General features: G+C 49.7%; 3 protein-coding genes across 6 annotated transcripts; 1 reads left to right on the top strand and 2 right to left on the bottom strand.

The window, feature by feature from the left end:
• Positions 1 to 721: 721 nt before the first annotated feature.
• On the top strand, positions 722 to 5,973 carry LOC114852738 (aminopeptidase Ey-like). Its single transcript, XM_029145357.3, has 20 exons — positions 722 to 1,341; positions 1,450 to 1,592; positions 1,683 to 1,822; positions 2,130 to 2,256; positions 2,345 to 2,499; positions 2,580 to 2,693; positions 2,768 to 2,911; positions 3,024 to 3,089; positions 3,170 to 3,235; positions 3,317 to 3,489; positions 3,594 to 3,670; positions 3,751 to 3,884; positions 3,971 to 4,026; positions 4,101 to 4,248; positions 4,343 to 4,434; positions 4,831 to 4,941; positions 5,045 to 5,212; positions 5,280 to 5,420; positions 5,493 to 5,574; positions 5,708 to 5,973. Exons 1-20 carry the CDS (start codon positions 746 to 748, stop codon positions 5,861 to 5,863), a joined length of 2,889 nt encoding a protein of 962 aa, XP_029001190.1. The 5' UTR covers positions 722 to 745; the 3' UTR covers positions 5,864 to 5,973.
• A 510-nt stretch (positions 5,974 to 6,483) lies between these two features.
• mespaa (mesoderm posterior aa) lies at positions 6,484 to 7,998 on the bottom strand. The gene is made up of 2 exons (XM_055507543.1): positions 6,642 to 7,998; positions 6,484 to 6,570 (listed from the first exon to the last, which is right to left on the bottom strand). Exons 1-2 carry the CDS (start codon positions 7,311 to 7,313, stop codon positions 6,484 to 6,486), a joined length of 759 nt encoding a protein of 252 aa, XP_055363518.1. The 5' UTR covers positions 7,314 to 7,998.
• Positions 7,999 to 13,906: 5,908 nt separating this feature from the next.
• sv2ba (synaptic vesicle glycoprotein 2Ba) lies at positions 13,907 to 25,744 on the bottom strand. 4 transcript variants are annotated; one of them, XM_029145316.3, is made up of 13 exons: positions 25,581 to 25,744; positions 22,447 to 23,149; positions 19,053 to 19,233; positions 17,885 to 18,036; positions 17,491 to 17,624; positions 16,944 to 17,033; positions 16,589 to 16,702; positions 16,418 to 16,506; positions 16,005 to 16,169; positions 15,784 to 15,917; positions 15,506 to 15,706; positions 15,262 to 15,421; positions 13,907 to 15,147 (listed from the first exon to the last, which is right to left on the bottom strand). In XM_029145316.3, exons 2-13 carry the CDS (start codon positions 22,919 to 22,921, stop codon positions 14,964 to 14,966), a joined length of 2,079 nt encoding a protein of 692 aa, XP_029001149.1. In that variant the 5' UTR covers positions 22,922 to 23,149; positions 25,581 to 25,744; the 3' UTR covers positions 13,907 to 14,963. The 4 variants fall into 4 exon arrangements, with proteins under 4 accessions (XP_029001149.1, XP_029001147.1, XP_029001148.1 ...); XM_029145314.3 differs by lacking the exon at positions 25,581 to 25,744 and adding an exon at positions 23,444 to 24,026; XM_029145315.3 differs by lacking the exon at positions 25,581 to 25,744 and adding an exon at positions 23,561 to 24,026.
• Positions 25,745 to 26,232: the final 488 nt, after the last annotated feature.

The following is a 26,232-nucleotide window of genomic DNA, read 5'->3' as shown; positions in this document are numbered from 1 at the left end:
AAAAAAAGTAGGATAATGGAGGAGCTATAAAGTAAACAGCATAGAAATGAAAGGAGAAGAAAATCCAAAAGTGTTGGAATGACTAACATGTTTAACCGAGGAGGGAAGTCTGGGGCAGAAGTGGGAAAAGGAACTATAAATTATTATTATTATATTATTATTATCATCATTATGGGCTATGGTGCCTGGGGTTTAAAGGCGGTGGAGAGGATGATAAAAGCTGTGTGTGTGTGTGTGTGTGTGTGTGTGTGTGCGTGCGTGCGTGCGTGCATGCGTGCGTGCGCGTGTGTGTGTGTGTGTGTGCGTGTGTGTGTGTGTGCGCGTGTGTGTGTGTGTGTGTGTGGGCCCATTTCTGAGGGTAGAGGTACAGCAGCTTCTCTACACATACGTGACATAAGTGAGGCTTTTCTGCAGAAGAAGAACCAACATCACACACAAAGGCTGCTTCCAAACGGCAGCATAAAAAGTTGGCGCTGGCGTCTTTCCTAACGATGCTTGACATTATCTCCACTTCCACTCCACGTGCAGCACTGACTAATCAGAGACAACATGTCATCTTCCACCAAAGGTCATTATGTGAGTATGAAGTCCAAACATGACACTCTTATCTCAAGGACGTTTTACAACTGAATGTTTTGTGCTCGCAGCTTCTGTTCCGGCCTCGGAGATCAACCATTAACTCCAGGCAGCACATAAATAGCAGTCGCTTCCCCGTCCTCTCTTCTTCTTCTTCTCTGGTGGCACCATGGGGAGAGGCGTCTACATCAGCAGAGCGGTGGCTCTGACCTGTGGGGTCGTAGCGGCCGGGGCGGTCGCTGCCATCGTGGCCCTGTCTGTGCTTTACTCTCAGGAGAAGTGGAGGAACGGCTCCGCGCCCACGGCCGCCCCCTCCCCCTCCACCCCCTCCTCCACCTCGCCCCCCGCCCCCCAGCGGCCCTGGCAGCGCCACAGGCTCCCAGACTCCCTGGCTCCCGTCTCCTACAACGTGAGCCTGTGGCCCCGGCTGGAGCCGGACGCGCGCGGCCTGTACGTCTTCAGCGGCAGCTCCACGGTGACGTTCAGGTGCGTGAAGGCGACGGACCTCATCCTCATCCACGCCAGCGAGCTGAACCTCACCGCCTATGACGGAAAACACGCCAGGCTGAGCGGCGTGGCCGGAGCCACCGCGCCGGCGCTGGAGAAGACCTGGCTGGAGGCTCCCACCCAGTACCTGGTGATCCAGCTCAGCGGCCCGCTGCGGCCCGGCAGCTCCTACCAGCTCTCCACCGAGTTCACTGGAGAGCTGTCCGACGATCTGGGAGGATTCTACAGGAGCGAATACTGGGAGGATGGGGTGAAGAGGTACGCTGCGGCTTCCAACGCCAGTTTAAATGCTTTGTATTTATTTAATTGCATTTCTCGTCTTGGCACGAGCTGCACTTGCTGAATTATGGGGCCTGCTGTTGTCAGAGTTCTGGCAACGACTCAGATGCAGCCGACAGACGCCAGAAAAGCCTTCCCCTGCTTCGATGAGCCGGCCATGAAAGCTGTTTTCCATATGACTCTCACACACCCCACCGATACAGTGGCTCTGTCCAATTCCATGAACTACGGTATGTTTCAGTCAAGTGCATGTGTAACAGCTGTACACTCAACTCAGGTCCTCTGTTTTATTTAACTTGCTGCACCTTGGTCTCCACCAGACCCGGTGAAGGTCACTGTGGACGGCCACAGTCTGATCCAGACCAGCTTTGAGCCCACAGAGCTCATGTCCACCTACTTGCTGGCTTTCATTGTATGTGATTTTGCATACATTGGATCAGAACCTGGTGATAAAGTTTTGGTAACTATCATTATTATTTGTATTTACAGTAAACACAATGCAGGACTTTATTTAAAGTATATCTATGACACCCAGAAGTTTAATATTGTTCAACACTGTCCAGTTAATGTTTAGTTAATAATAATTTAAAGTTTAATCATTATTTTTAGTTTAGTCATACAATCTTGTGTCAGACAAATGGTTAACTAATAATCCAGCGCAGCTTCAGTTTGCTGCTCTGACCCGTTCTCAGTGCTGCCCCCTGCTGGCCACCAGCTCAAGCTCCCGGTTTCATACTAATAACCCGTGAATAATGAACTTTGCTCAGATCAGGATCTGGGCCCGTAAGAAGGCCATAGACGAGGGCCAGGGAGCGTATGCCCTGGAGAAGACTGGACCGGTCCTGGCGTTCTTTGAGGCCTACTACAAATCTCCCTACCCCCTGACCAAATCAGGTACGAAGCACATCCTCACTGACCAGCACAGGAAACGGTAACGTTTGATACGGCTTAAAAACAACCTGTACCGTGTGACTGCTTTCAGACCAGATCGCTCTGCCTGACTTCAGCGCTGGAGCCATGGAGAACTGGGGCTTGATCACTTACAGAGAGACCTCACTCTTGTACAACCCAGCCATGTCGTCCAATAAGGACAAGGAGTGGGTGATGACAGTGATCTCCCATGAACTCGCCCACATGGTACCAAGTGTAACGACTGTAAATCAAAGGTTAGGTAGTCATTGTTGAAGCCTAACGGTAACATGAAGCTGTCCCGTCAGTGGTTTGGGAACCTGGTGACCACGAGATGGTGGAACGACCTGTGGCTCAATGAAGGCTTCGCCACCTACGTCTCCTACCTCGGGGCCAATTATGCCGAGCCGGCGTGGAACATGGTGAGGACGTCACTCGAAAGGTTATCGGAGCCTTCGTCGCCCTGAGGCGTGACCCGTTGTTTCTTATCTCTCAGAAAGATTTGATAGTTTTACGCGAGATCATGGACGTGATGGCCGTGGACGCCTTGGCCTCCTCCCACCCGCTCTCGTCCAAAGAGGAGGACGTCCTGACGCCGGAGCAGATCAACGAGCTCTTTGACTCCATCACTTACAGCAAGGTCAGCTCCGGTCGACTGTTGACCTTTGGTGACCTTTATCAGGAGAACAGAGTGAATTAATTACAGGATATGATAATTCCATTATAAGTGATGTGTCTGATTTCTACCACAGGGAGCAGCCGTCCTCAGGATGCTTTCAGAGTTTATTACTGAGGCCGTCTTTTCCCAAGGACTTCATGTAAGACGTCCATTGTTTTCCACCGTTGTTTATCCCACTAGTATAAAACGGAAAGATGAGCATTGTACTGTTTCTTTCAGACTTACTTAGAGGAGTTTAAGTACAAGAACACGGTCTACACAGACCTCTGGAAGCACCTGCAAATGGTACGAGAAGACGGAGTGCACTCAATTAGTGTTAAAATAGACACAGACACAGAGTCTAAATGTAAATGTTCCTCTCCACAGGCGGTGGACGGCGCTGGAATAGAGCTTCCCCAGTCGGTGGAGGACATCATGAACAGGTGGATCCTGCAGATGGGGTTCCCACTGGTCACCATCGACACCCAGACTGGAAGCGTCACCCAGCGACACTTCCTGTTAAACCCAGACTCCGTAGTGAGCACATCTTCCGAGTTCAAGTAGGAGCCGCCGTTTGATGAGTTCTGTCCGTATTCCACCTGTGAGAAGGAAGCGCTAACATTACTCTGCTCCCTGGTCTGTGTTTATGCACACGTGGCTCCAGTTATGAATGGTTTGTGCCCATAACCTGGATTAAGAACGGTGGAGCTAAGCAGCAGCACTGGCTTCTTGAAAAAGAGGGTACGGACCTACTTTGAGTTGGACTTTTAGTACAGTGTAAAGGATGAAGACACTTATAAAACCCTTGTCTTTTTAAACAGCTGTAAACAAGGACATGGCGCTTGGTGCCAGCGACTGGTTGTTGGCAAACATCGACATGAAGGGCTTCTACAGAGTCAACTACGACGTAGGCAACTGGGAGCGTCTACTGGCCAAACTGGGCTCCCAGCACGAGGTGCCGCGTCGGGAAAACGCTGCCGTCCAACGTGTGCGGCGTTTCTACGGAACCCGCTAACGCTCGCTCGCTGTTTCCACTTTCAGGACATTCCGGTGATCAACCGGGCTCAAATCATCGACGATGCGTTCAACCTGGCGAGGTGCGGTCGCGCTCTCACAGACGGCGGGTGAGCGCGGGGCGCTTCGGTGCGATTCAGACGCTTTCTGTTTTCAGGGCGGAGGTGGTGGACACGACTCTGGCTCTGAGGACGACCAGGTTCCTTGACAGAGAAGTGGAATACCTGCCGTGGCAGGCGGCCTCGTCAAACCTCCACTACTTCTTCCTCATGTTCGACCGCAGCGAAGTGTATGGACCCATGCAGGTGTGTTCGTGAAAGAATTCCACAGCTGGTTCTCAAACGTGGACGGGCATTTTTCTTGTTCAAACAAAAGTAAAAATGAAACTTCCTTCCCCAGGCTTATATCAAGAAACAAGTCACACCTCTGTTTAACTACTACAAAGATCTCACGCTCAACTGGACCAAGACCCCTGAGAACCACACCGACCAGTAAGAACGACCAGTTTGTCCCTTTGGAGCCGTCACTGTAACGGCACCAGGTTGATTTGTGAGGAGACGATTCACAAAAACTCCACAACAGGCCTGTTGTGATTGTGGACACACATTCCTCTGAGCTGAGTGAAACAATATTGACCAGCTGACACCATCTGCACGGGAAAATCGATCCATTCAAATAGTCTGTGAACTGTAAATCTCTCCAAACCTTCAGTCCACACTGTGTCCCTGTTTCGAGTATCTCTCTAATGTGTTTACTGCAATTTGCTCTACATTTCATTGATTGATGAAACATGACAGCCTTTTTAATTAAGGCCCGACTTAGAAGCCCTTAGAGGCTGCAGGACTGGTGCTGATGCTGACGATCATCTCCTGACTCCTGTTGTGCAGGTTCAATCAGGTGAATGCGATCTCTCTGGCGTGCGGTGCTGGAGTTGAGGAGTGCACCAATCTGACCTCTGCTTGGTTCAAGGAGTGGATGGAAAACCCAGAAACCAACACGTATGTTCACGGCCCCCACGCCCAGCGTTCTGTGCTTCCTCGTATCCCCTGCTGCTGTCGGCACCTTCACTCACCTCCTCCCCATCGCTCCCCGTCCTCCCAGCATCAGCCCCAACCTGCGGTCCACCGTCTACTGCAGCGCTATCGCAGCAGGAGGAGAGGAGCAGTGGGATTTCGCCTGGTCCACGTACCAAAACGCCACCATCGCTTCGGAGGCCGAGAAGCTGATGGGGGCCCTGTCCTGCACCAGGGAGCCGTGGCTGCTCAACAGGTCGGTGGCGCTTAAATGGGGGCCGACTGGGATGTGTAGCGTCGCCCTCACTGTGAGTGTGGTTCAGGTACCTGGAGTACTCGCTGGATCCCACGAAGATCCGTAAGCAGGACGCCAGCTTCACCATTACCGCCATAGCCAGTAACCCCGTCGGCCAGCCTCTGGCCTGGGACTTCATCAGGGCCAAGTGGGACTTCATATTCAATGAGTGCGTGTTGTCATTTTATTGTATGCGTCACTAATTACAAAGTGTAGTGATTAAAGCGTTCCTACTCCTCAGCTACGGCGGTGAAGGTCTGTCCTTTGGAAGACTCATCGATGGAGTGACCAGACGCTTCTCTACAGAGTTCGAGTACAAGCAGGTACGAGAACCAACCACGACGCCGCAGCCCCTGAATATGCAGCATATTGTCTTAATTAAGCGAAATGAACAGTGTGAATGAGTGAAACAGTTGCCCTGTGCCTCGAGTCTGAGCTTCACCCGTTTCCCTTTAGCTGCTGCAGTTTAAGGAGGACCACGCGGCCCAGCTGGGTTCTGCCACCGCGGCTCTGGAGCAGGCGCTGGAGAGAGCTCGGACCAACATGCACTGGGTCAATATGAACAGGGAACCAGTGCTGGAGTGGTTCACCGGCGAAGCCTCCTCCCTGTAGACGCCTTATATTTAAACCTGCAGACAGACGTTTTTATGAATGAATCATTTTTAATGTCTACATTTTGTAAGTTTTAAGAAATATAAAGTAAATTTCTTTTGACTTTGAAATGACTGACTGCAAATTAATATTCACATAGTCTCCAGGAGTGAACTAAACTCTTTTAACCAGCACTTTAGGTCAAAGCTCTATGATCCAGTTGTGGATTATTTAATGGTTGCTTGTTTTCTTTCCCACCAACCACCTGTCACTTCAACACAACACAGAGAAGGTGCCAATTAGGCGGGCTTGGTTCAGCTGTCACCTCCCCAGCAGGGGTCCTTCCTTAAAGACTTTAGAGTGGATGTGCCCCCTGTTTAGCGCCTCGCTGTCATGCTGACAGCTGCAGTGTTTGTGTAGGGAAGTGCAGACGCGCTGAAGTCGAACCACAAAACAGGCTCGCGGACTCGATTAGTGATAAATAAAGTTTATTCCACACAATAAATAAACAGTTCTATGTACAAAAACAACATGAAGGGACAGGACGTTCTTGTTCAAAATAACAAAAATGTGATTCCGTGAATCTTGTTAGAGGTCATTGCTGCAATGAATATAGTTCATGTGAGTGGCTGCCGTGTCGCTCAGCACTGTCCGCGAAAGATGGCGCCGAGGGCCGGTTGCTGCGGCAACCAATGCTGCTCGCTGCCGAAGCAAACGTCGCTTGACACCTGATGACACAGGACAGATATTGATTAGAAATGTATTCAGCGCAACCTCTATTCATTTCAGTGCCAACTACTGTTGGCTGGTTGGAACCTACCTGGTATAAATGCTGCTGAGGGGGAAGCTGGGTGCTACAGCTTGACTCCTGGAGGCTGTAGCCCACGGTCGGCTGACCCAGGAACTGGTTGAGCGTCTGAGGCGGCCGAGCGAGGCCCGAGGACCTCCTCTGCTCCAGCGCCTCCTCGCTGAGGCCCAGCTGCTCCGACAGGCAGGAGATGTAGCGGATGGCGAGGCGCAGCGTGTCGATCTTGGTCAGAGTCTGTCCCGCGGGCGCCACAGATGGCGGCAGGTAGGTCCTCAGGTGATGCAGCGCCTTGGTCAGATCCCTCATCCTCAGCTTTTCCCTCTCACTGGCCGTCTGGCGCTTCTTCCCCGGATACCTGGAGCGGGACTTCTTTGGAGCGGAGGATCTGGAGCAGGAACCGCTCTGGACCTGCGTGTCGGCGCCGGGGAGAGACGCGGCGGCGCCGTCGAAAATGAAACTCTCCAAGGCGTCCTGTTCGCCTCCAGCAGAGTGGAGGGAGACGGGGGAGAAGCAGAAGGAGTCCACGGAGGAGGTGGGAGACAGGCTGCTGGCGGCGCTGAAGTAGCCGGGGTCCGAGGCCGGGTCGCGGGCCTTCTCCAGGAGGGAGTGGAGGAGGAAGGCGTCGTCCTGGAGCTGGAGGGGACGGCTGTAGGTGGCTTCCATAGCTGCTGCTGGAGGGCTGGTCCGTGAGCGGCGCTGCTGGCTGGGCAGTCCAAGGGGAGTGAGGAGGACCTGGGAGGCTGCTCCATATATGCGGTGGGAGGTGTGAGGTTGCACCTCCAGCAGCCCCCTCGGGTCCTGAGGAGCTCTGGGACCGGGCCCGACACCTAGAGCAGGGGGTCTCGTGGGAAACGGCGCAGCTGCGGGGAAAGGTGCGACTTGGCGTCAGAAAGCAGACAATTCACACGACGCGCTCCTGCTGCCCGGGAACGGGTCTCTGCCAGTCATTGGCTGTGCTGGGACGCAGCCATGACATCCAACACGCTCCGGCCCCTCAAACACTGGGAAACACACACTGCACATCCTCACGACATCATCTCTAGCTGCTGTTGCTACGGCGCTGATGAGCCCAGCACAGGTTCGTCATCCATGCGTCGCGTCATGAGACGCTGCAGCTGATGTTGCAGTTGTTTAGCTCCTGCTACTCTTCCTTCCTGATGTCGGGTCTGATCCCCTGCTGTGCTGCTGCAGAAGTGTGCCGGGCAGCTGTGAGGCGCGAGGACTTTACACCTCGTCCTGTTTGGACAGCAGCACACCTCACTGGCCTGGGAACCGGGATCTTTATGCAGAAGAATGCGTGGTGTCAACAACTATTCTCCTGAGTTCATGTCCTAACAACTTGTTAATGTTCAGCATCTTTTGTGAAATATAATTTCTCCATTTTGTCTCATAAAGAAGACCTTTCTTTCTGTAACACTGCAAACTTCAAACTGAACTTCATCTCTATATTACAGATAACCTTAAGGTATTATTTGGATTCAGTTCCATAATTAGAACAGAATAAATCAGATTACTGCATACACATTGGGTCCGTGGATTGAATGTCAGGTGTTTGGGGTCTGTGACTGTGGATCTGAGCCCCGGGCAGCGTTCCCACAAACCACCGCGTCGCATTTGACCCCTGCTCTGCAGCGAAGCCCGAGCCCATGAGCTGGAAGTGTGAAGTCTCATTAATAAAAACAACAATACCTGGAGGAGAAAATGAACGGTGCCAGAGATATTTTAAAGTAATTAGAACAAGAGGAGAAACAGCAAAAGAACACGAGTGAAGCTAATTTCATCAGAGCAGTGATTATTCCATTACTCGCACTGTAAAGCGTGTGAGGTCACACCAGAGCTGACAGCTGACCCACGGACTGGTCCCCACAGTGACCTCGCTCCATCATCTGCTATGTTAATCTGTCATTTCCACTAATACTACATCTGGTTACAGTGATTTGCCTTCAGTTGACCCTTAACCCCACTGGTGTATTAACTTAAGGATTTTAAGAACTAATGAATTGACCCCGCTGTCAACTTCCTTCCCCCTCAGGCTGATGATAGACAGGATCTTCCTTCCCCTAATCCACATTAGCTCTGACGGTGTTTACTCACATGTAATGAGGGAATAATCGGCACGGCGGCACGAACCCTTTCATCCTGAGCCCCTCCAGCCCCGACAGCGTATTAGCCTCACCGCCATGAAAACTCAAGCGAGTGTATTAGACTTTGTGTGAGGTGCGCTCTTTGCACATCAAATAAACAGCGCGTATGTGGCAAGCTAAACACGCGGGCCTAATTCTCCAGCCTGATTTGCAGATCCACGCTTCCCTATGAATATTAAAGGCCCCGCGCGTCGGCTTTAGCAAGCAATTAGAGCTGGGAGTGAGAGAAAGGGGAAAGGAGAAGGAAGGATCTTCTGCGTGAGTCTAGACTTGGCGGCACCAAGGAGATCTCCGTGTTTGCTGAGCCTCATTAACAAAGGTACACTAAAGAAACTAGATAGAGAGTGTGAGCAGCTGATCTGTGGTCTGCTCAGCTGGAAACACTAATATGTCACTTACTTCAGACTTGAGAGGTAATCACTTGTTTCTTGATTCCATGTTGAGGTGTTTATAAAAGCATACTTAATATATTATATAAGATAATAGAGTAGAATTGTGTGCATCATATATTACTATTATAAACTAAGTGAAATTTCTTAGGGTGTAGGAATGTGTTTTGTTTAATCCTGCACTTTGTTTTGGCTTTAGTTGTTTTTATAGGGCAATGTTTTTTGTGTTTGATAACTGTATCACCATTCAATATTTAATATTCACAGTCTTTCAGGATCAGATTTCTTATTTTCGTTTCTCTGGACAGTAAAAGTTATTACAGGTAAGTGGAGAAAAAAAAGACTGAAAACGGTTACGCACATATAAGAGTTATGAGTCCAGGACTACACATCTGTGAGTAATCAGATTCTATAATTTATATGATAAAATAATATATTAATAATTACTCATGACTACTGGCTGCATGGAAATTTAACAAGCTAATGAAAACAGGGTTTGACGCCGTTTGTTTAGTTTGTGTGGCGACATTGTGTCTGTTTAACCAGGAGAGGGCGCTGTAGAGCAAGAACCACGTTCACCAAGTCCTTGTACAACTGTGTTTAAATACACATTAAATACAAATCAGTCTGTCTGAATCACAAACGATCACACCTCATGATGGCAGTTTTATATTTTATTATAAATAGTGGTATAAAGAAATATAAAAATAATCGTTAGACATATGAATATTTACATGTATAAAATAAATAGGAAGTGGGATAGCATATAGATTTCAAATAAATTAGTAGATTCACAGTGAGGCAGTAAAGACAGTGAAGCTTGTGTCTGTTGTTGGATGATGATCACGCGGCGGTGGAGCGTTTAACCCCAGTACTCTGTTGGAACCAGCGGGATGCAGAAGTCGCTGCCACACATCTGCATTGAAAGGAAAGACACATTTATTAGCGTTTTGTTGTTTTGTTCCTCATTGTGAAACCTGTGCGTGTGCAAATACAGTACATGGAGATGATCGGTACCTGACAGGAGGGCGCCGACGACGCTGGCGACTGCAGGATGACGTCCACGCTGACGTCGCCCTGCGGAGCTCCGCCGCGCTGTCTGCCGTACTGCTCCGCCCCAAAATTGCAGCTCCCAGGATGCACCGGGGCACTCTGGCCGTGGCGCGGGGCCGCGTACGGGCTCGGGGCCTGCAGCGCCGCCTCCCGGCCTCCCAGGGGGCCGTGCTGGAAGTAGCCGAGGATGTCGGGCGAGGAGGCGTCGCTGGCCGACGTGTCCCCCCGCTCCTTCCGGTGAAACAGCGCCTCCTCGCTGAGCCCCAGCTGGGCCGACAGGTAGGAGATGTAGCGGATGGTGAGGCGGAGCGTCTCGATCTTGGTCAGAGTCTGCCCAGCGGGAGCCACGGACGGTGGGAGGTAGGACCTGAGGTGATGCAGAGCCTTGGTCAAGTCCCTCATCCTCAGTTTCTCCTTCTCACTGGCACTCTCCCTCTGCTTGCTGCGGATCCGGGTCGCCTGACCCGACCTCCGGCCACGTCTGGAGAGGGAATAGGGGGAGGCTTTGAGGTTCTGGGAATATCCGGCCTTGGGAGCCTTAGCGGCGGACTGTGGAGGCCGCTGGTCAGAAGGAGACAGGCTGGAGTCCATGGAGTGAACGGGGGAGAGGGTTTCCGGAGAGGAGATGCTGGAGAGGTCCGAGTCGGAGCACCACTGGTACTGAAGCCCGTAGTCGAGGAGAGCGACCGAGGAGGTATCCATGCTGTGAGGGCAGACTCTGCGCTGTGACCGAAGAGACTGGAAGGTTGTGAGTGCTGCTCAGCTCTGTTGCACCGGTTTATAAGTCGAGGCCAAGCCACAGAGGTGTGAAGTGACACCTCTGCAGCTTCTCACAGTGCCCCTGAACACACACACACACACACACACACACACTGGGACCCTGCCTCTGGACCATCCCACTGCTCCTGTCTCTGCCTCTCCTGCAAAGTCTGGGAAAGTCCAGCTACATGAGTGGAAGTGTGAATTTTGACTCCTTCTCAAAACAATAAACAGTTTTTTGCTTGTTGGGCTTTTTGTCCCTGAAGCAACACAGGTGGATTTTGGACATTTAAAAGTAAAGGTCAAGCCTATGAAGCCACTGTGTTTTTCCCACAAGGAGAACAAAGTAACCTACGCCGAGTAGTTCTTTATCTCACCACTGACTTCCATAAATCAGCAAGTCTGAGTTGTTGCAGATGATGCAGATGCATCTATGACCCATTGTCCTGAAAACCATTTTTGTTCAGTGTGTGAGTATCACACCATCACCGTCTGCTATGATATTTATTAAAAGGGAGTGTGACTAAAATGATCAAGACTTTGTTAGAGGATGTGTGATTTATTTATATTTAACAGTGTGATACAGTAGGAAAGTGATGATCCCGTCATCAGGGGACCTGAGCTCCTATTCCGTTCCGACCTCACTCCAACCTTGAACGTGACAGCAGCCCTTCGCTTCACGTCCCCCGTCGCCATCATTTCACAGTGACAGCGACGCAGGCGTGAGCGCCGGTCGCTGACCCGTCACTCTGGCTTTTCCCCACGGAGCGAGCGGAGCTCCTGTTCTCTGCGGCTCCTGTGTCCTGTGTAAATGTGAAACCCATCGCGGCTCTAATGAAGGATAATCACTTACATTATCCGGTTGAAGCGGAGGAGTGATGCTTTCACACTTATGAGAACTGATGAGCCCGGAGGTGTCGCTTCACACCTCAGCTGTGAGAACCGGGAACGGCACGAAACGCTGCTGCTGCTGCCGCCCCTGGCCGTCCCCGTGTCCCCCCCCCCCCCCCCCCCCCCCCTCTCTCCGCTCTCCTCAGCTCGCTCTGTGTGGAACAGTAGGTAAGTTGGCCGTTCATCAGCTGACGAAGGAAGAAAGTCCAAGTAAAATGAGTCTACAGTGTTTTGATGCTGAAAAAATTTTAAATAAATATTTAATTGTATGAAAATCGACATGTCCATAAATGCTGAGTAAGCACATTTACTGTGTGATTATAGTTTGTACATAACATATAACATAAGCTCCTTTTATCAGTTATGAGAGGATTGCTTGTTGTCTAGTTCCAACCTGACTCATGGTTGTGTTTGACTTAGTGTAAGATTTCAGCCTCTCTCATGAAGAGACTCCAACTAAAAGATGCTAAAGCGAAAAGGATTGACAGAGTGAGGGCGGTGTGTGCATCAGATGGACCGTCTCCCTTCCTTCTGCTCCCGGAGCTGCTCCTGTGTCAGGCTGAGGACAGGGTGAACCGGGCTTGAACCCGCGGGCCGACCCTGCCACTCACCCTGGCCGAGGTGAGGCTGTGGGAGCCGGGCCGGGAGTTTGGCACCTCTGGGCGGACGCCCACCCACCCACAGCAGGCTCAGGCTCTGGGCTGCCTGCCACCTGTCCCCCCCCCCCCCCCCCCCCCCCCCCTCGGCGACCTCCTCTGCCTGGAACCCAGGCAAAATGTGATGTGGTTGTAATTATGATTTAAGGGATTTTTGTTCAGAAATGGGATTTATCCAATCAGCTCCTGTGTCTTCATCCACCTTAAATGCTTAAATGTTTTGCAGCACTTGCTGAAGTGGCTGCTTTTGCCTACATCAACCATCAGACGGCCGCCAACACAACTACGGTTGTACTAATGACCTTTTTGCCGGACGACATTCTCTTGGCGCCATTAGCCTCAAACAGAGGCTGCAAGCTCATTTTCTGTCAAACTCCTCTCTCACAGACTGGTTCGGTTTTCAGACGTGCACCATTTTCTCATATGTGGCTCAACCGACGTCCGGAGAATCTGGTCCAGATGCTGGCTGTCCATTAACTGCTCTGCTCACACACAGGCTCAATTACACACACCAATAATGGCCGGTCCAACTCATTCAGCATTGGTCAGACTCCTTGCATTTCTCTCTGGTGCTGGAAAATGTATCTTTGCCATTTTATATGTAAATAAAAGGATGAACACAAACATTACAGACTAGACAATTCAGTTAGAATAAGCTAAATACGCTCTCAGAGGCTGATGCTTATTATTATTAAGTTTGTTGCCTTTGCTTGAATTCAAGACAAACATAAAAAAAGATTTAGTTTGTGTGTGTGTGTGTGTGTGTGTGTGTGTGTGTGGAAGGTGACGGGGCTACATTCTACACCCAAGGTGTGAATAGCTGGGCCTGCAGGGGTCAGCCAGGGGTGGACAGTAAATCTGAAGTAATTGTTGAGAATGACGGACGTGCAAAAAAATCCCACAGAACAGTTTAAATGAGAGAGAAACATTTAACTGGAGTAGGATATTAAATCTAACAAAAGTTAGTGGGAGTAACAACTGTACAACCAAAACCAACACTAACGCTGAAACATCACTCTCCACAGAACTAAACGGATAAAAGTGAAGTAATATTAAGTCTCATCATCAGTGTCCTCTTTTCACAGCCCTGCGCTGTCGGACCTCCAGATAAAGCTGCTGGACAGAGCAGCAGAACCAGTCCTTCACACGTCTGCCAGTGTAAACACATCCTCCTACTACTGGCACTTGCTCACACTTGTATGCTGCCATGTTTTCACAAGGCCTTCCTAGTTACACACAGACACACACACATACACACACACATAGGGCTAATAAATGAACCTTAGACATTTTTCCACACAAACACATTTGAAATCGAGTGGTCAGTTCCAGATTCTGCTCCTTGATTAACCAGGACACCAGAACATGAGCCCTCAGCTTTATTCAAGTCATGATGGAGCCACTATACAACTAATGTACACAGGTCTACAATATATACAACAAAAAATACAGTATTGATAGTTCCAACTACTTTGTTTCAGTAAAATCACAGGCATGTGGACGACAAATCACACGCACACAGTTCAGTCACTCAAAGACATGAAACATGAAACATGCTCTTGACACATTGTCAGAAATGCAGCGAGTTCTGTAAAACAGTTCTTCATCAGAACATTAAAACGAGAGCATCATATCAAAACATCTAGTCTCACAGTTTTGCATCAACACCTTTTTTCAGATAAAAGAAAAAAAAACAAGCAAATAAACATAATTTCTCACGTTGTCATGGCAAGATGTGACAGATTAAACCGCGGTTCTACGTGATCACCACCTACAGAACAGAACACACAGCTCTACGGGTGAGGACAGGCGGGACTCGGACTCACAGAGACGACGACGAGCAGCAGGAGAAGCCAGTCGGCTGTTTGGATCAGACGGGAATAAATCACTTTTCATAAAAATAATACAATTCTCAATCCAGGTTTATGTCTACAGGAAACAAACCGAGCAATAATAACTTCACTAAGGCTATAGACACCACGGGACAGTGCAGAATAAATAAATACTGGACCACAGCACCAGGTCACATGCTGCTGCTGTGCCTCTGCAGCTAATACTGCAGGATTCCAATCCAATTCCAGCTATGACTACCAGTGTCTTCATCTTCCCTGTTTTTCTTTCCTCCAGCAGTGAATCAAATCAAAGCACAACATGGTAACATGAACTACATCACCTTTCAAGTACAGACACGTTTTCATGTTTAACATAAACCTCAAACAAAGCGAATGCTGCTGGACACGGTGCGTGTGTGTGAGTAGACGCTGGGCAGGAAGTGATAAAGAGGAAACGGTGGGACTGCAGGCAACCAGACAAGCTTCCAGCGTTTTAATGTTTCTTCCTTGCGTCTCCGTCTCAGTTGGAGTTGATGCTTTCCACTTGGCTGGAGCGTGTCTGGGACCCGGAGGCGGCAGTTTGGCTTTGTTAGGACAGGATTTTCTCGCGGGTTTCGGGCAGCTTCAGAGCCACCAGACCTCCGCAGACCAGGGCGGCGAAGGCCAGCAGGATGGGGATGATCTTAGTGATGCCGATGAAGGCGGCGAAGACGAAGCTGGCCACAATGGCGGCCAACTTACAGATCCCGTTGAGGATGCCGAACGCCGTCCCTCTGTGGAGACAGAGACAGCGGCGGCGCCTTTTTAGTCGCTCCACAGCTAAAAGCACGGCGACACATAGAAGAAAAAGGTCAAAGGTCAAGTGGACGCCCAAGCGTTCGAGTTACCTCTTGGAGGAAGGGTAGAGCTCCACGGAAATGACCTCCAGGCCGTTCCAGGCCGCCACGCTGACGCCGTAGAAGAGACACTGCCAACAGATGACGGCTCCTTGACTGAAACTCAGCAGCAGCAGGAAGGAACACGCCGACGACGCCAGCATGGAACCGCCTGGAAAACAGAGGAGCCCGCGCTGAAGCGGAGCCCAGAACACCTGCTGCGCTGGCTCTGGGGGGCGCGTTCTGCGAACCTCACCTATGATTCGGATCCTGCCTATCTTGTCCATGAAGAGCGCTGAAATGATGTTGCCGGGCAACACGGCCAGGCTGCCCAGGAAGCTGACCATGTAGATGACTATGTCGTTCTCCTCCTTGAAGTTCAAATGGCAGCCTTTCTTCGGGTGGAGGAAGGTGGTGTTCTCCATGCGACAGTCTTTGAACTTTTCCTGCCAGAGGTCTGGAGAGGAGACAAGGCTAAACAGGCTGCTAGGAGGACAGCACAGCGCCAACGCTTGGCAAACAGCGGGTCAGTACCTGTGTTAAAGAAGACGGTGTTCTTGATGGTGCAGTTCTCAAAGTAGGTGTTGGTGGACTTGACGTCCTCAAAGTAGCAGTTCTCGAACAGTGAATCCTCGAACTTCACAGATTTGATCTCGATGTTTGCAAATCTGCATAGAAAGAAATCACAGGAAGCAGTTACGCAGGGAGCTGCTCTAATCACAGACTGGAGCGGTGGTGGTGCGGGTCAAACCTACTTGTCGTGGATGTACTCTCCTTCCTTGTGGATCTGGTTGACCAGAGAGAAGTTAAAGTGGAAACGCTCCACTCGCTCTCGATGGAAGACTCGGACCTTGGACTCGTATTCCTCGTACTGCATGTACTTGATCATGTCGGGGAACCACACCCCCAGCCCGTGATAGCTGAAGCATCAGAGCAGCATAACAGTCTTATAGTTGACTGAACTGGCCCAAAAGGGTTTTACACAACAGCTACAGCTCATACATTTTCCTGGAGTGAATATTATGTCTAATACATTCTGGCCTCTGGCTGCTTTAGGAGGTTAATTAGCCTGGTCTCCATTGGTGGCAATATTTCAACAACGCATGATTTTCTTATCTTTCACCAGTAGAAAGTTTCCCACCCGCTGCTTCACATTTAGTGTTTTTACCTGAAGGCCAGGCAGAACCAGACAATGACCAGGAGGAGGCCCTGCAGCCTCAGCTCTGGCGCCGATAGCGACATCACGTTGGCCATCACCTGAAAGACAGACGCGAGCTTAACATCTGCAGAGGCGGCGCAGGCGGAGAGGAGCCACTCGGCATCTGTTTCTACTGGTTACCTGCTGCAGCATGGTCATGTGTCTGACCGTCCAGCGCTGGAAGGCCGTGCCCGTTTCGCTCTGGATCTCAATGAACTCGTCCTCCTGAGTCTGTGGGGTCTTAATGTTGGTGACCTTCACGAAGAGAAGGAGAAAAGGCGTTAAAAACACGCATGATGCTTTGTAATAGTGTTAAAACTGCCTGGATCTGTGAAGCCTATCACTGCGCATGGACTGTGCATGACTTACTGTACGCAAATACAGTTTCCTATGTGGTATTTGTAGCATTTATGTAACATCCCGCTCTGCTGAGTTAAACTGGGGGCTGCATGGTGTGTGTGTGTGCTGTCGGGTCGGACCCTGTCTAGCAGCTTACAGTGAACACCCTCTCCGGCTCCCCCTTGGCCTTCCAGTTGGTGTCATGAACCCTGCGCAGGACCATCCACGCCTCGTCATGTCTCGCACTCTGAAAAAAAGCAGAAGCCAATCAGTACAACAGACACGCACACTGTTGAACCTGTGAAGATCCAGAGAAGCTGAGTGCTTTTGGCAACTGTTTTCGTGTGTTTTGTGCAAAGGACACAGTGCATTAAAACTTGCTGAAATCAAAACGTTTTGACGGGAGGGCGCTGTGGCTCAGTAGCGTTGGGGGGATTATTTGGGTGTGCGTGATATGATCATGTTGGAGCAGTAACATACAAACTCAACACCACATGTGGTCACAGGTCTGACAATGTGCCGGTGGGTGGCGTTCTGGGGACGGGTTAGCAGCCTGACGCTACCTTCCCACAGCAGTGAGACGTCGCTGTGGCGGCTGATGACTCAACGCTCAAACCGACGCTAGCAAGGCTGCAACCCAGCGCGTGTTAGCATCCGGCATGACATTATTCGTGTATGTCTCCGCTGGTTTTCAGGTATCTGACCTCCAGCAGGAAACGCGGGCTCTCCGGCATGAAGACGACCCCGACGAGCGCAGCCAGAGCAGGGAACAGACACACGAATATGAACAGCCTCCAGCTGTGAATCTGGAACTCGGTGCCAATGGCGAAGCCCCAGCCTGAAGACGGTCCAGTAAAGAGCAAGTTAATATTTCATTTATATTTAGGGAGTAATCACGGTAAATATAAGATAAATAACTCAAGATGAGGCATTTTAAAAAGCACAAAAGAGGAGCTGAGAAACATCAGTACAGCTATTTTTTTAATCAGAGCGACGTGATAGAAAAACTCAAGATGCATTGCTAAAATTGCTTCCGCAGCAAGCGTCTGAGTTAAAGTACATTAGGCCTGGACGTGTGTGTGCTCGGGCACGTGTTACCGTAGTGAGGGATGATTCCCCAGGCAGTGAAGGAGGCATACAGGCCTCCCAGCATCCAGAACATGCAGAGCCAGCTCAGGTGTTCTCCACGTTTATCCATCTGCAGGAACTCCGTGAAATAGGTGTAGACTATCGGGATGGAGCCACCGATTCTGGGGGAGAATTTAGATTCTGGTTTACTACATTAGTAAATATGTACCCTCTGTAGTAGCTTTTTCAGGTTGTGTGCTGGGCCTTTGTGAAGGCTCCTCTGCTGTGTGTGCTAATGACTGCCGTGGCGTCCATTATCTCCGTGACCCCGTATTTTTGCTCAAAAAGCTCAAACATAAGCTAAAAATCGCAGCTCTGATTGCATTCAAGCTGCAGAGATTATCAAAAGAAATGTGTTTTTGAAAGTTCTGTGCACAGTAACAGCTTCACCCCCAGGAGCTGCAGACAGCAGGAAAAAAGCAGTAAAACCCAAACTCCAAACAGGCACAGAGCGTTATTTACTCGTTTTAATTAGTGTAATAAAAATGCTCTGTCAAAGCAAAGAAACAGATTTCTCCTGGAGTGCAAAGTATATTTAGGGCACTCTGTGATGCTGCGTGTCAATATGGAGCCTATTATAACACGTTGAGAAAAACATGTGCTTTGATGTACAGCATAGGATGGGGCAGGATCCCAGCAGGCACACAACTGATCTCCAATGTTAAAATGTGCTTAAAGTAATGTCAGTTATTGTTGTGATGTTAACGTTAGGTTGAAACAACATTTAATGCTAATGTCTGTGAAAAGGTTTGTACCACAACCACAACTACAAATCAACATTAAAATAAGATTTGTTAAAATGACAAAGTTTTGGCAGTTGAAGACAAATTTTGATGTTACGTTGAGAGTAAGACGTTGAAATAATCAACGCTGATTCATCTTTTACAATCAAAACATTATCCAATGGTCATTCAATCATGATCCATGACGTTTATTCAACTGTGGCTCACCAGTGAAATGCCTGCTGGGATGTGACGGGTTCATCATACTTACATACAAATACAAACATACAATTACATACAAACATGACAAACAAAGTAAAGTGTGACATGACTTTATAAACAATTCCCTCAAAGTGACTTTTGTCCAGGCAACTCTAATAAATGTGAACGAGAGAGTAAATGCGAGTGCATCTCACCCGAAGCCTGAGCAGAACCTAAAGAAAAGGAAGAAGCCGTAACCCTGAGCGAAGCAGGACAGGAAGGAGAACAGCAGGTCGATGCTCAGCACGTAGATCAGGCACCTCCGCCGCCCCATCTTATCACACAGACCCCCCCAGACCAGCGCTCCCACCATCATGGCCACGTACACCAGCAAACCTGGAAACCCACACACAACAAACAGTAAGACACTTGGAGGCGCTGGGCACGTGCAGTTCAGCTGTTTAGCTCAGTAGTGCATGTTTGATGTCCTCCACAAGGGGGCTCCCTTTACCCTTACAAGAACATGCAGGTCGTCAAAAAACAGACCCTATTTGAAATTTCCTGTAGGCACTAGATGAAGAAAAGGAAGAAGCCGTGACCCTTAGAGAAGCAGGACAGGAGGGAGAACAGCAGTTCGATGCTCAGGAGGTACATCAAAAACTTCTGCCGCCCCGTCTTACTGCACAGACCCCCCCAGACCAGTGCTCCCACCAACAGGGCCACATACACCAGCAAACCTGCAAATCCACACAACAAACGTTAGGCCGCTCATGAGCAAGTCGCCCGTCCTCCACAAGGGGGCTCCCTTTACCCTCATATGAACACGGGGATCCTCGTCCGGAATTCGGTGGCACGTCAGCGTTGTGCGTTCTGATCAGCATTTGTGAATATTTATAATGACATATCAAGAAAATAAAGACTTTATCAGAAATAAAGGTCAACGTGATTTCAATGCATCTAAAGCGAGCGCTCCACTTCCACCGCGCTCGCCTCGCGTCCCGCTAAACGTGCTTTTGGCTTCGCTTCAAATGTCACGAGCAGCTGTTTTCGCCGGCCTCCGAATGTTCCTCCTCGACAGCTTCTGGTGCTCTGATTGCTTGTTGCGTCAGCCGGAGTTCCATTTCCCCGTTACCTGCGCTCCCCCCTTTGGAGACGCAGCGGTCTGAAGCCCAAGCCAGCGCGCGCCCAGCAGGTGGTCCAGGCGGCTGTGTCTTTTAGCTGCGAGGCAGCGGCTCTTAACACACGACCAACTGTGCTCCCAATCATAGCCCCCAAAGCCCAATAAAGATTATGCACCTCCTTTCATGTCTCTGGAGAGAGAGCCGTCTGTGTCGGGACTCGTGCCGACAACCCCAGCCATCCTTTTCACTGTGTTGTTTAAACCTTGGGGCCCATACCTCCTGCCTGCTCCGTGGTTTTACTACACACAGCCCTAATTACAGTGGGATAAGCAGCTTAATGGCACGTGGAGTCATAGTGTGCACCTTCCCTGTGGATTACTAGTCTAACCAAAGGTCCCCATGTCACGCTGCGCATCCCTAACTCATTCAGCAAGAGACTTTTCAGGCCGCTGGGAGTTAAAGTCTCAGAGCTGAGGTGCCATCAACATTCTTTGACCTTTTTGACCAACTCGCCCAAAATGTGTAAGCCGCAGATAACGACGCGTAGGCGCTGACAGAGCGGAGCTGTGATTAGCAAGTCTGAGCTTTAGATGGAGGCCTAGGATCAGCCCCTGCAGCAACGCGCTCCTGTCTGCCTGCCAGGGTGCCCTTGAGCACGGCACGCCTCCCCATCGCAGACTTTAACATCAAGGAGTTAACCTTGAGTTAAAGAGTTGACCTCAAAGACGGGGCAAAATGTGTCAAATGCTACTCTGTGTGCACAGTTTAACCTGATCAGCTGTAAGTCGACATCACACAGTATCAGAAACAGAGTAAGTGATTTCATTTATAACAAATAACAGTCTTGAACAGTTTAGTGAACTATAAAAATTTTACTTACAATACCTGCTAAGAATGAAGGCTGAACGAGACACTTGAAGTGACTGGAATGTTTAAAATTGCATTTTACTAAAGCAACACAGGAAAACCCCACAAATGTTTCTTTGCGTGCGATCTGAACGTCTCCATCATCTTTTGGAAGAAAGATTTGGAGGAAAATGAGAAAAAAACTTTCTATTTTGTGCAGGAGCAACAGGTTATGTTTAGCATAACAAGCCAAAGCGATGTTGTGTTCAGCTCCTGCATCAAGGCTTTTCCTCAACACCATCCCAGTTGACAGCAAGCGCATCGTCCTCCTTTTGCTAAAAACATTCAGCTGTGTCATCTGAGAGATGAACATACTGAAGCGCAATGCATGAATGAAGCAGATCTGCTTCAGATTCCCAGCCAACCACCGGCGCCCTCTCTCGCCCCACACAAACAGATGCTGTGATTCCATTTTGGCCGAGGCCTCCCTCCCCGTCAGCGGCCCCGAGCGTATCTGACAGCCCAGCACCGGGCGCCGCGGGCCGCCAGGGTCTCTGACTGCTGCAACATGCTCCACATTAGCCTGGGAACACACACTGAATGCAACGGCCACTGGGCTCTTCATCAATCTCGCGCAATGCCTCGTCCCCGGAGCCCGTTGCTAAGACGGAATGAGCGATGCACAATCTGCCACGCTGCCCGGCTGCACACGAGGTCTGGGAAATAAGGTGAGGCGCTCTAATTTGCAGTTTAGTGGTCTGCACCGAATCTAAGGAAACAGACGTCGCTAAGTTATTCTGGGTAAACAAAATATAATTGGTTCTGAGCTGCATAGAAATTCAGCTTTCAGTGTGTGTGATTACTTTTGTGGTACAATACTTAAAAGGAGTTAGAGTTTGCAGATGTTAATCAAACAGAAACACAAATAAGCCATTGTTGTGGCTGTGTGTGTTTTTATTGTGGGATATTAATAAAGGAATCTTGAAGCTCATGTTCCTGACAGAGATAAATTATACACTAGTGCTGCATCCAGACAGCTGCAGTGCTAATGCTGAAGACTCAGTGAAGCTAATGTTCTGGTTTCACACTCCTTTATGACACACGCCGTCAGTTATGCTCTTTAATTTTGCATTAGTCTAAAAGAATTCCAGCCTCTCCCCCTTTTATTTGTGCCAGTGGCTGCGAGGTGTTTCTGTCTGACACGCTGCTCTGCTGGAACCACGGGGCCTCAAAAGCGTTGTCACAGCCGAGCGCGGCAACAGTTTGTTTCACTGATGAGGCTTTTTTATTTATTTATTTATTTTTTGCTCTTTGTTAAAATTGCAACTCACTGAAAGATGATAGTAATTAGTTGGTCTTCCCCCAAAGGCTGCGTGCCCATTTTGAATAAATGCGCCGCTGCACGCGCTGAGGGACAAGCGCGTGGTCTAGTTACTGAATTTATTCACCCATTATTGGTCCAAAATGTTGTTTATGAGCCTGATACCTAAAATACAGATGTGTGCGTTGTAAACATTGTAAACATCATACCTTATACTTAAATGCCACTCTGTTGGGAAACACTGTGGAAGACGTGGAAAATGGTCTCTTCCTTCCACACCAGTGACCTGTCGCCCCCCCCCCGCCTTTTACTGCCACTTACCCAGCAGACCCTTGTCAGCGTTGGATATGCACATGTCCTTCTCCGCGCTGGGCAGGACGAAGCCCACCACGAAGCCGTCCACCCCGTCGGCCATCAGGGCCAGGCCCAGCACCGCGAACAGTGTCCACTGGAAGCGCCCGTGGCCGCAGTCCTCCATGATGGACTCGTACTGCTCCGGCAGGTTCTCCTCCTCCTCCTGCTGCTGCTGGGCGGCCAGGCGGGCTTTCCTCCGGGCCTCCATCCGGGCGGCCCGCCGGGCCTCCTTGATCTCATCCGGGTGGGGGATGCCCTGGTACTCCCCTTCGTACATCTGCTCGTCCTCGTCCGCCCCCTCGGTGGCGTCGCTGGCGGCGTCCTCGTCCTGCGGGGGGTACTCGCTCTGGTAGGGGTATCCGTCCCTCCCGTCCTGAGTGTACGCGTACTCCCCGCCCTCCGTCATCTGCTGGGTCACGTTGTTGTGGTAGGGGTCATCCATGGTTCCGGCCTGGTTCAAGGGGGGGGGTCTGGCTCGGCCTTCTGGCTGCGGTTCGCTGAGGAAGCGGTCGGCTACAATGGCATCATCCGGCAGCAACAGGTTGCTCGCAGTGTCTCAAGTGTCAAAGGGGAAATGGTTTTGCAGGTTTTTCGGCGGAGTTCGGAGGTGAAGGCCTCGGCGCCCGCGTCGAGTTACCTCGCTTGATCTGCAGACGGCCGCATGCTGAACCTAAAGGAAAACAATTAACGGCAGACGTCACGGGCTGTCAGCGACGCGGCGAAGAGCGGCGCACTGGAGGAGCAGAGTTCATTGTTATACGGCGCTGCCCTTTGGAAAGCTTCTAACCTGCCAAGTCAAGTCACAATTACAGTGTCAAAGGACTCCACAGCGCTGGTTTTATGAAACATAAAGGGCACGCTGTCACTGCGGTTCTCTCAACTGAGGAAAGTCCCCGAGAAATCTGTAAACACTTAACAGCACTGTTTAATTATGGAAGAGAAAGAAAGCTTGATTTTTGCTCACTGTTTTGTAAATATGCCTCCTTCCAATTAATCCATTTGTGTGTAATTTATTGCTACATATCTAAATTTAAATTACTAATATGGTGAGAAATGAAAAGGGCCATTAGACAGTAGTGACCAGTTGAGTTCTCCGGTCCCCGCGCAGCCACATAATCCCGTCGCCTCCTCGCGCAAACGCTCTGACGCCATTTTGATCCGTCACACGGCACCGCCGCGGGGACGACGCGTTCAAATGGGCTCGGATTTTGTCGCGCTCATCGCCGCGCCGCTGCGCAGCGAGGTGTTCCCAGCTGGACCCCCCGGGGTTCCGGCTCCTCTGCAACGTGGAGATAAGTGATAAATGGTGACGCATTGGGTCGCACAGCCGAGTTTGAGCCGCGCAGTCGAACGCCGAATACGAGGAACTGAACGGTCACACTGTCGAGCTGTAAAGTAAAAGGGCTCAAATCCTGATTGAGCTTTCATCTGGTTCACGTTTGGGGTTTTTAGTTTCTGCTGAGGTTTTCATTCCTGCTTAACGTTCACCCTGTGAGGCTAGAAGGAGATCCACGGGACCCCGTGGTGTGTTCAAGGCCACGAACCAAATGCTTTTATGAATACAGTAAACGCTGAGTATTTTAAAATATGCTTTTAATCCAAAGTCCACCAGTTTAAGGTGCCACTTTGTACTTATTTTACCAGGATACAGACACTGGTTGGTGAGAGTGGGTCTGTTCTGGTTTGAAGCCAGAATCACGAACACTGTAATTTAATCCAGATTAAGACTGTAGATTCTTTTTTTTTGTTGTTGCCTCAAATCACTGTTTCAGCATGAAAACCACAGCGGCGGCTCAGATTATAGAGTCTGGACTGTATGTGGTGCTTTTGGATGCGGCGTGTAATACTTAAACCGTGTTATCAGTGTTGTGCTCGAGTCGTTTTTGCTGTAGAGGGAATTACAGTACTGTGATGTGCCTCCTTTTTATTTTGTTGGTTGCCTCAGTAATGTGAATAAAACATGAAGAATTCCGGGGGGAAAAGAGAAGCTGTACGTATGATGAGGCCGCCTGCTTTCATCACCCTGCTGCGGCGCTTTACTCACACAGCTGGCATTTACGTAACAGCTGTCTGTGCTCACTACCCCCCCCCCCCCCCCCCCCCCCCCCCCACACACACACACACACTCGCGACTACATCAACTCCTTAACACACACACACTAATTCACACGTCACTCCAGGGTTTGGCGAGGGGCGACGGTCTGCCTCCACCGAGGACGTCCCCGTGTTGAGAAGTCAAGGATCCTGCTTTGAATTATGAAATCAGCGTGAGTCTGAGCTTTAACAGGAAGCGGAGGGGTCGCAGCGTAATTTACAGCAAAGTATTTCAATTTACCATGTGACCTTTTACCGCTCAGATCGTCCATTAGTCTTTCACTTCATCAGAGCGTGCGGCTCAGTCTACAGAGAATGAATGAAGTTGGAGAGAACTGGTGTCTAACAACAAATGTACGCACGCACGCACGCACGCACACACACACACATACACACACACTGGAGAGACTGGTTGAGCTGCTCAATAGCCAGAAGCTTTGGGACAAGGCTTTCATACTTTTTTCAAGATTCAATCAACAACTTTTTCCTTTTCCTTCTGTTTTGTCAGGGGTCTGTTAATTATTATTAGTTTTCTCCAGGTGTCGTTTTCCATTGTTTTTATATTAGTCCTCAAGGTTTTGCAAGAACAGATTGAGTCTGTTATGAAATAGAGTTTTGCATCTGGACCTTAACTATTGTGCCGCCTAAGACTTAGTGTTCATACATTCAAATATCAATGTTTTATTTAGTATTTTAGGCTAATAGACCAGACAGACTCCTCCTCTATGCAATGGGCCATATTTAATCAAGTATTCCTACCAGTCTTTATACACAGGCTTTGAACCAAAAACCCAATAAAAGCTATTTTTAAAGCCGAACTGTTGCTCTGTGCTGGTGTTTTTGGAAGTACTACAACTGAATTGTGAGTATATTATTCAACTGTTATATTTATTTTTGCCACGTAATTCATCGATTCGTCTTTATCGCTCACTCTTGCACTCCGTTAACCCGACAGAACAAACTACATAGCACTACACAGCAAAAAAGGAAAAGAACAGTCGTCTTACCAGAGTTGTTTCTCCCTTAATTTAAAAGTGACCCTTAAGCAAAATAAACATAGATAAAAAACTCACAAAGCCCAAATAGCATTTTCAAATGTCCAAAGCCTACATGTCAGTTTATCCTAACGATGTGCTGCAGCCAAGGCTGAGGGATTAGGATCCAACCTCACGATCAACCCCCCCATCTCTACACACACACACACACACACACACACACACACACACACACACACACACACACACACACACACACACACACACACACCCCTCTCCAGGGCTCATCCCCACAGGAAATTCCCTCGGAACTACACATCCCACCACCACCCCACCTCTGGGGCGCGATGGTACAGTCCCAAAGGTTCAAATAGCAGCGGGTTCCAGTGACACTGACTGACAATTGTGCGGCCGCTATACAGGATGCTACTTTATCTCCAATAAAGACCTTCTGCACTGACGTCAGCCACCAGAACAGCAGCCCGGGTTGACACTTTGGCCACTCTTGCTCAAGGACGCTTCAGCAGGGCAGATGCTTGTTTGTCATGGAGACTTGCATCTTGAGGATAATAATCAAGATGATGGAGTGGACTGAACTTTGAATTGAAGAATCAGTGGCGTCCCAGCGGCCCCCGGGAAACACAGGGGCGCGTCACTGCAATGT

Source organism: Betta splendens, chromosome 3 (genome assembly GCF_900634795.4).
Source record: "Betta splendens chromosome 3, fBetSpl5.4, whole genome shotgun sequence".
Taxonomy (NCBI): Eukaryota; Metazoa; Chordata; class Actinopteri; order Anabantiformes; family Osphronemidae; genus Betta; species Betta splendens.
The sequence above is the reverse complement of the archived record's forward strand: the minus strand, read 5'-3'. Positions and strand labels throughout refer to the sequence as shown.

What these genes read in the sequence shown, in the direction of transcription:
- LOC114852738 (XM_029145357.3), top strand. Translation starts at nt 746, where the DNA reads ATGGGGAGAGGCGTCTACATCAGCAGAGCGGTGGCTCTGACCTGTGGG. An exon ending in GTCCAATTCCATGAACTACG is followed by an intron (nt 1,593 to 1,682) that starts GTATGTTTCAGT and finishes GGTCTCCACCAG; the next exon opens with ACCCGGTGAAGGTCACTGTG. An exon ending in AAGTGTATGGACCCATGCAG is followed by an intron (nt 4,249 to 4,342) that starts GTGTGTTCGTGA and finishes TTCCTTCCCCAG; the next exon opens with GCTTATATCAAGAAACAAGT.
- mespaa (XM_055507543.1), bottom strand. Translation starts at nt 7,313, where the DNA reads ATGGAAGCCACCTACAGCCGTCCCCTCCAGCTCCAGGACGACGCCTTC. An exon ending in TAGGTTCCAACCAGCCAACA is followed by an intron (nt 6,571 to 6,641) that starts GTAGTTGGCACT and finishes CTGTGTCATCAG; the next exon opens with GTGTCAAGCGACGTTTGCTT.
- sv2ba (XM_029145316.3), bottom strand. Translation starts at nt 22,921, where the DNA reads ATGGATGACCCCTACCACAACAACGTGACCCAGCAGATGACGGAGGGC. An exon ending in GCCCGCGTTTCCTGCTGGAG is followed by an intron (nt 17,034 to 17,490) that starts GTCAGATACCTG and finishes GCTTTTTTTCAG; the next exon opens with AGTGCGAGACATGACGAGGC. An exon ending in ACATGACCATGCTGCAGCAG is followed by an intron (nt 16,507 to 16,588) that starts GTAACCAGTAGA and finishes TCTGTCTTTCAG; the next exon opens with GTGATGGCCAACGTGATGTC.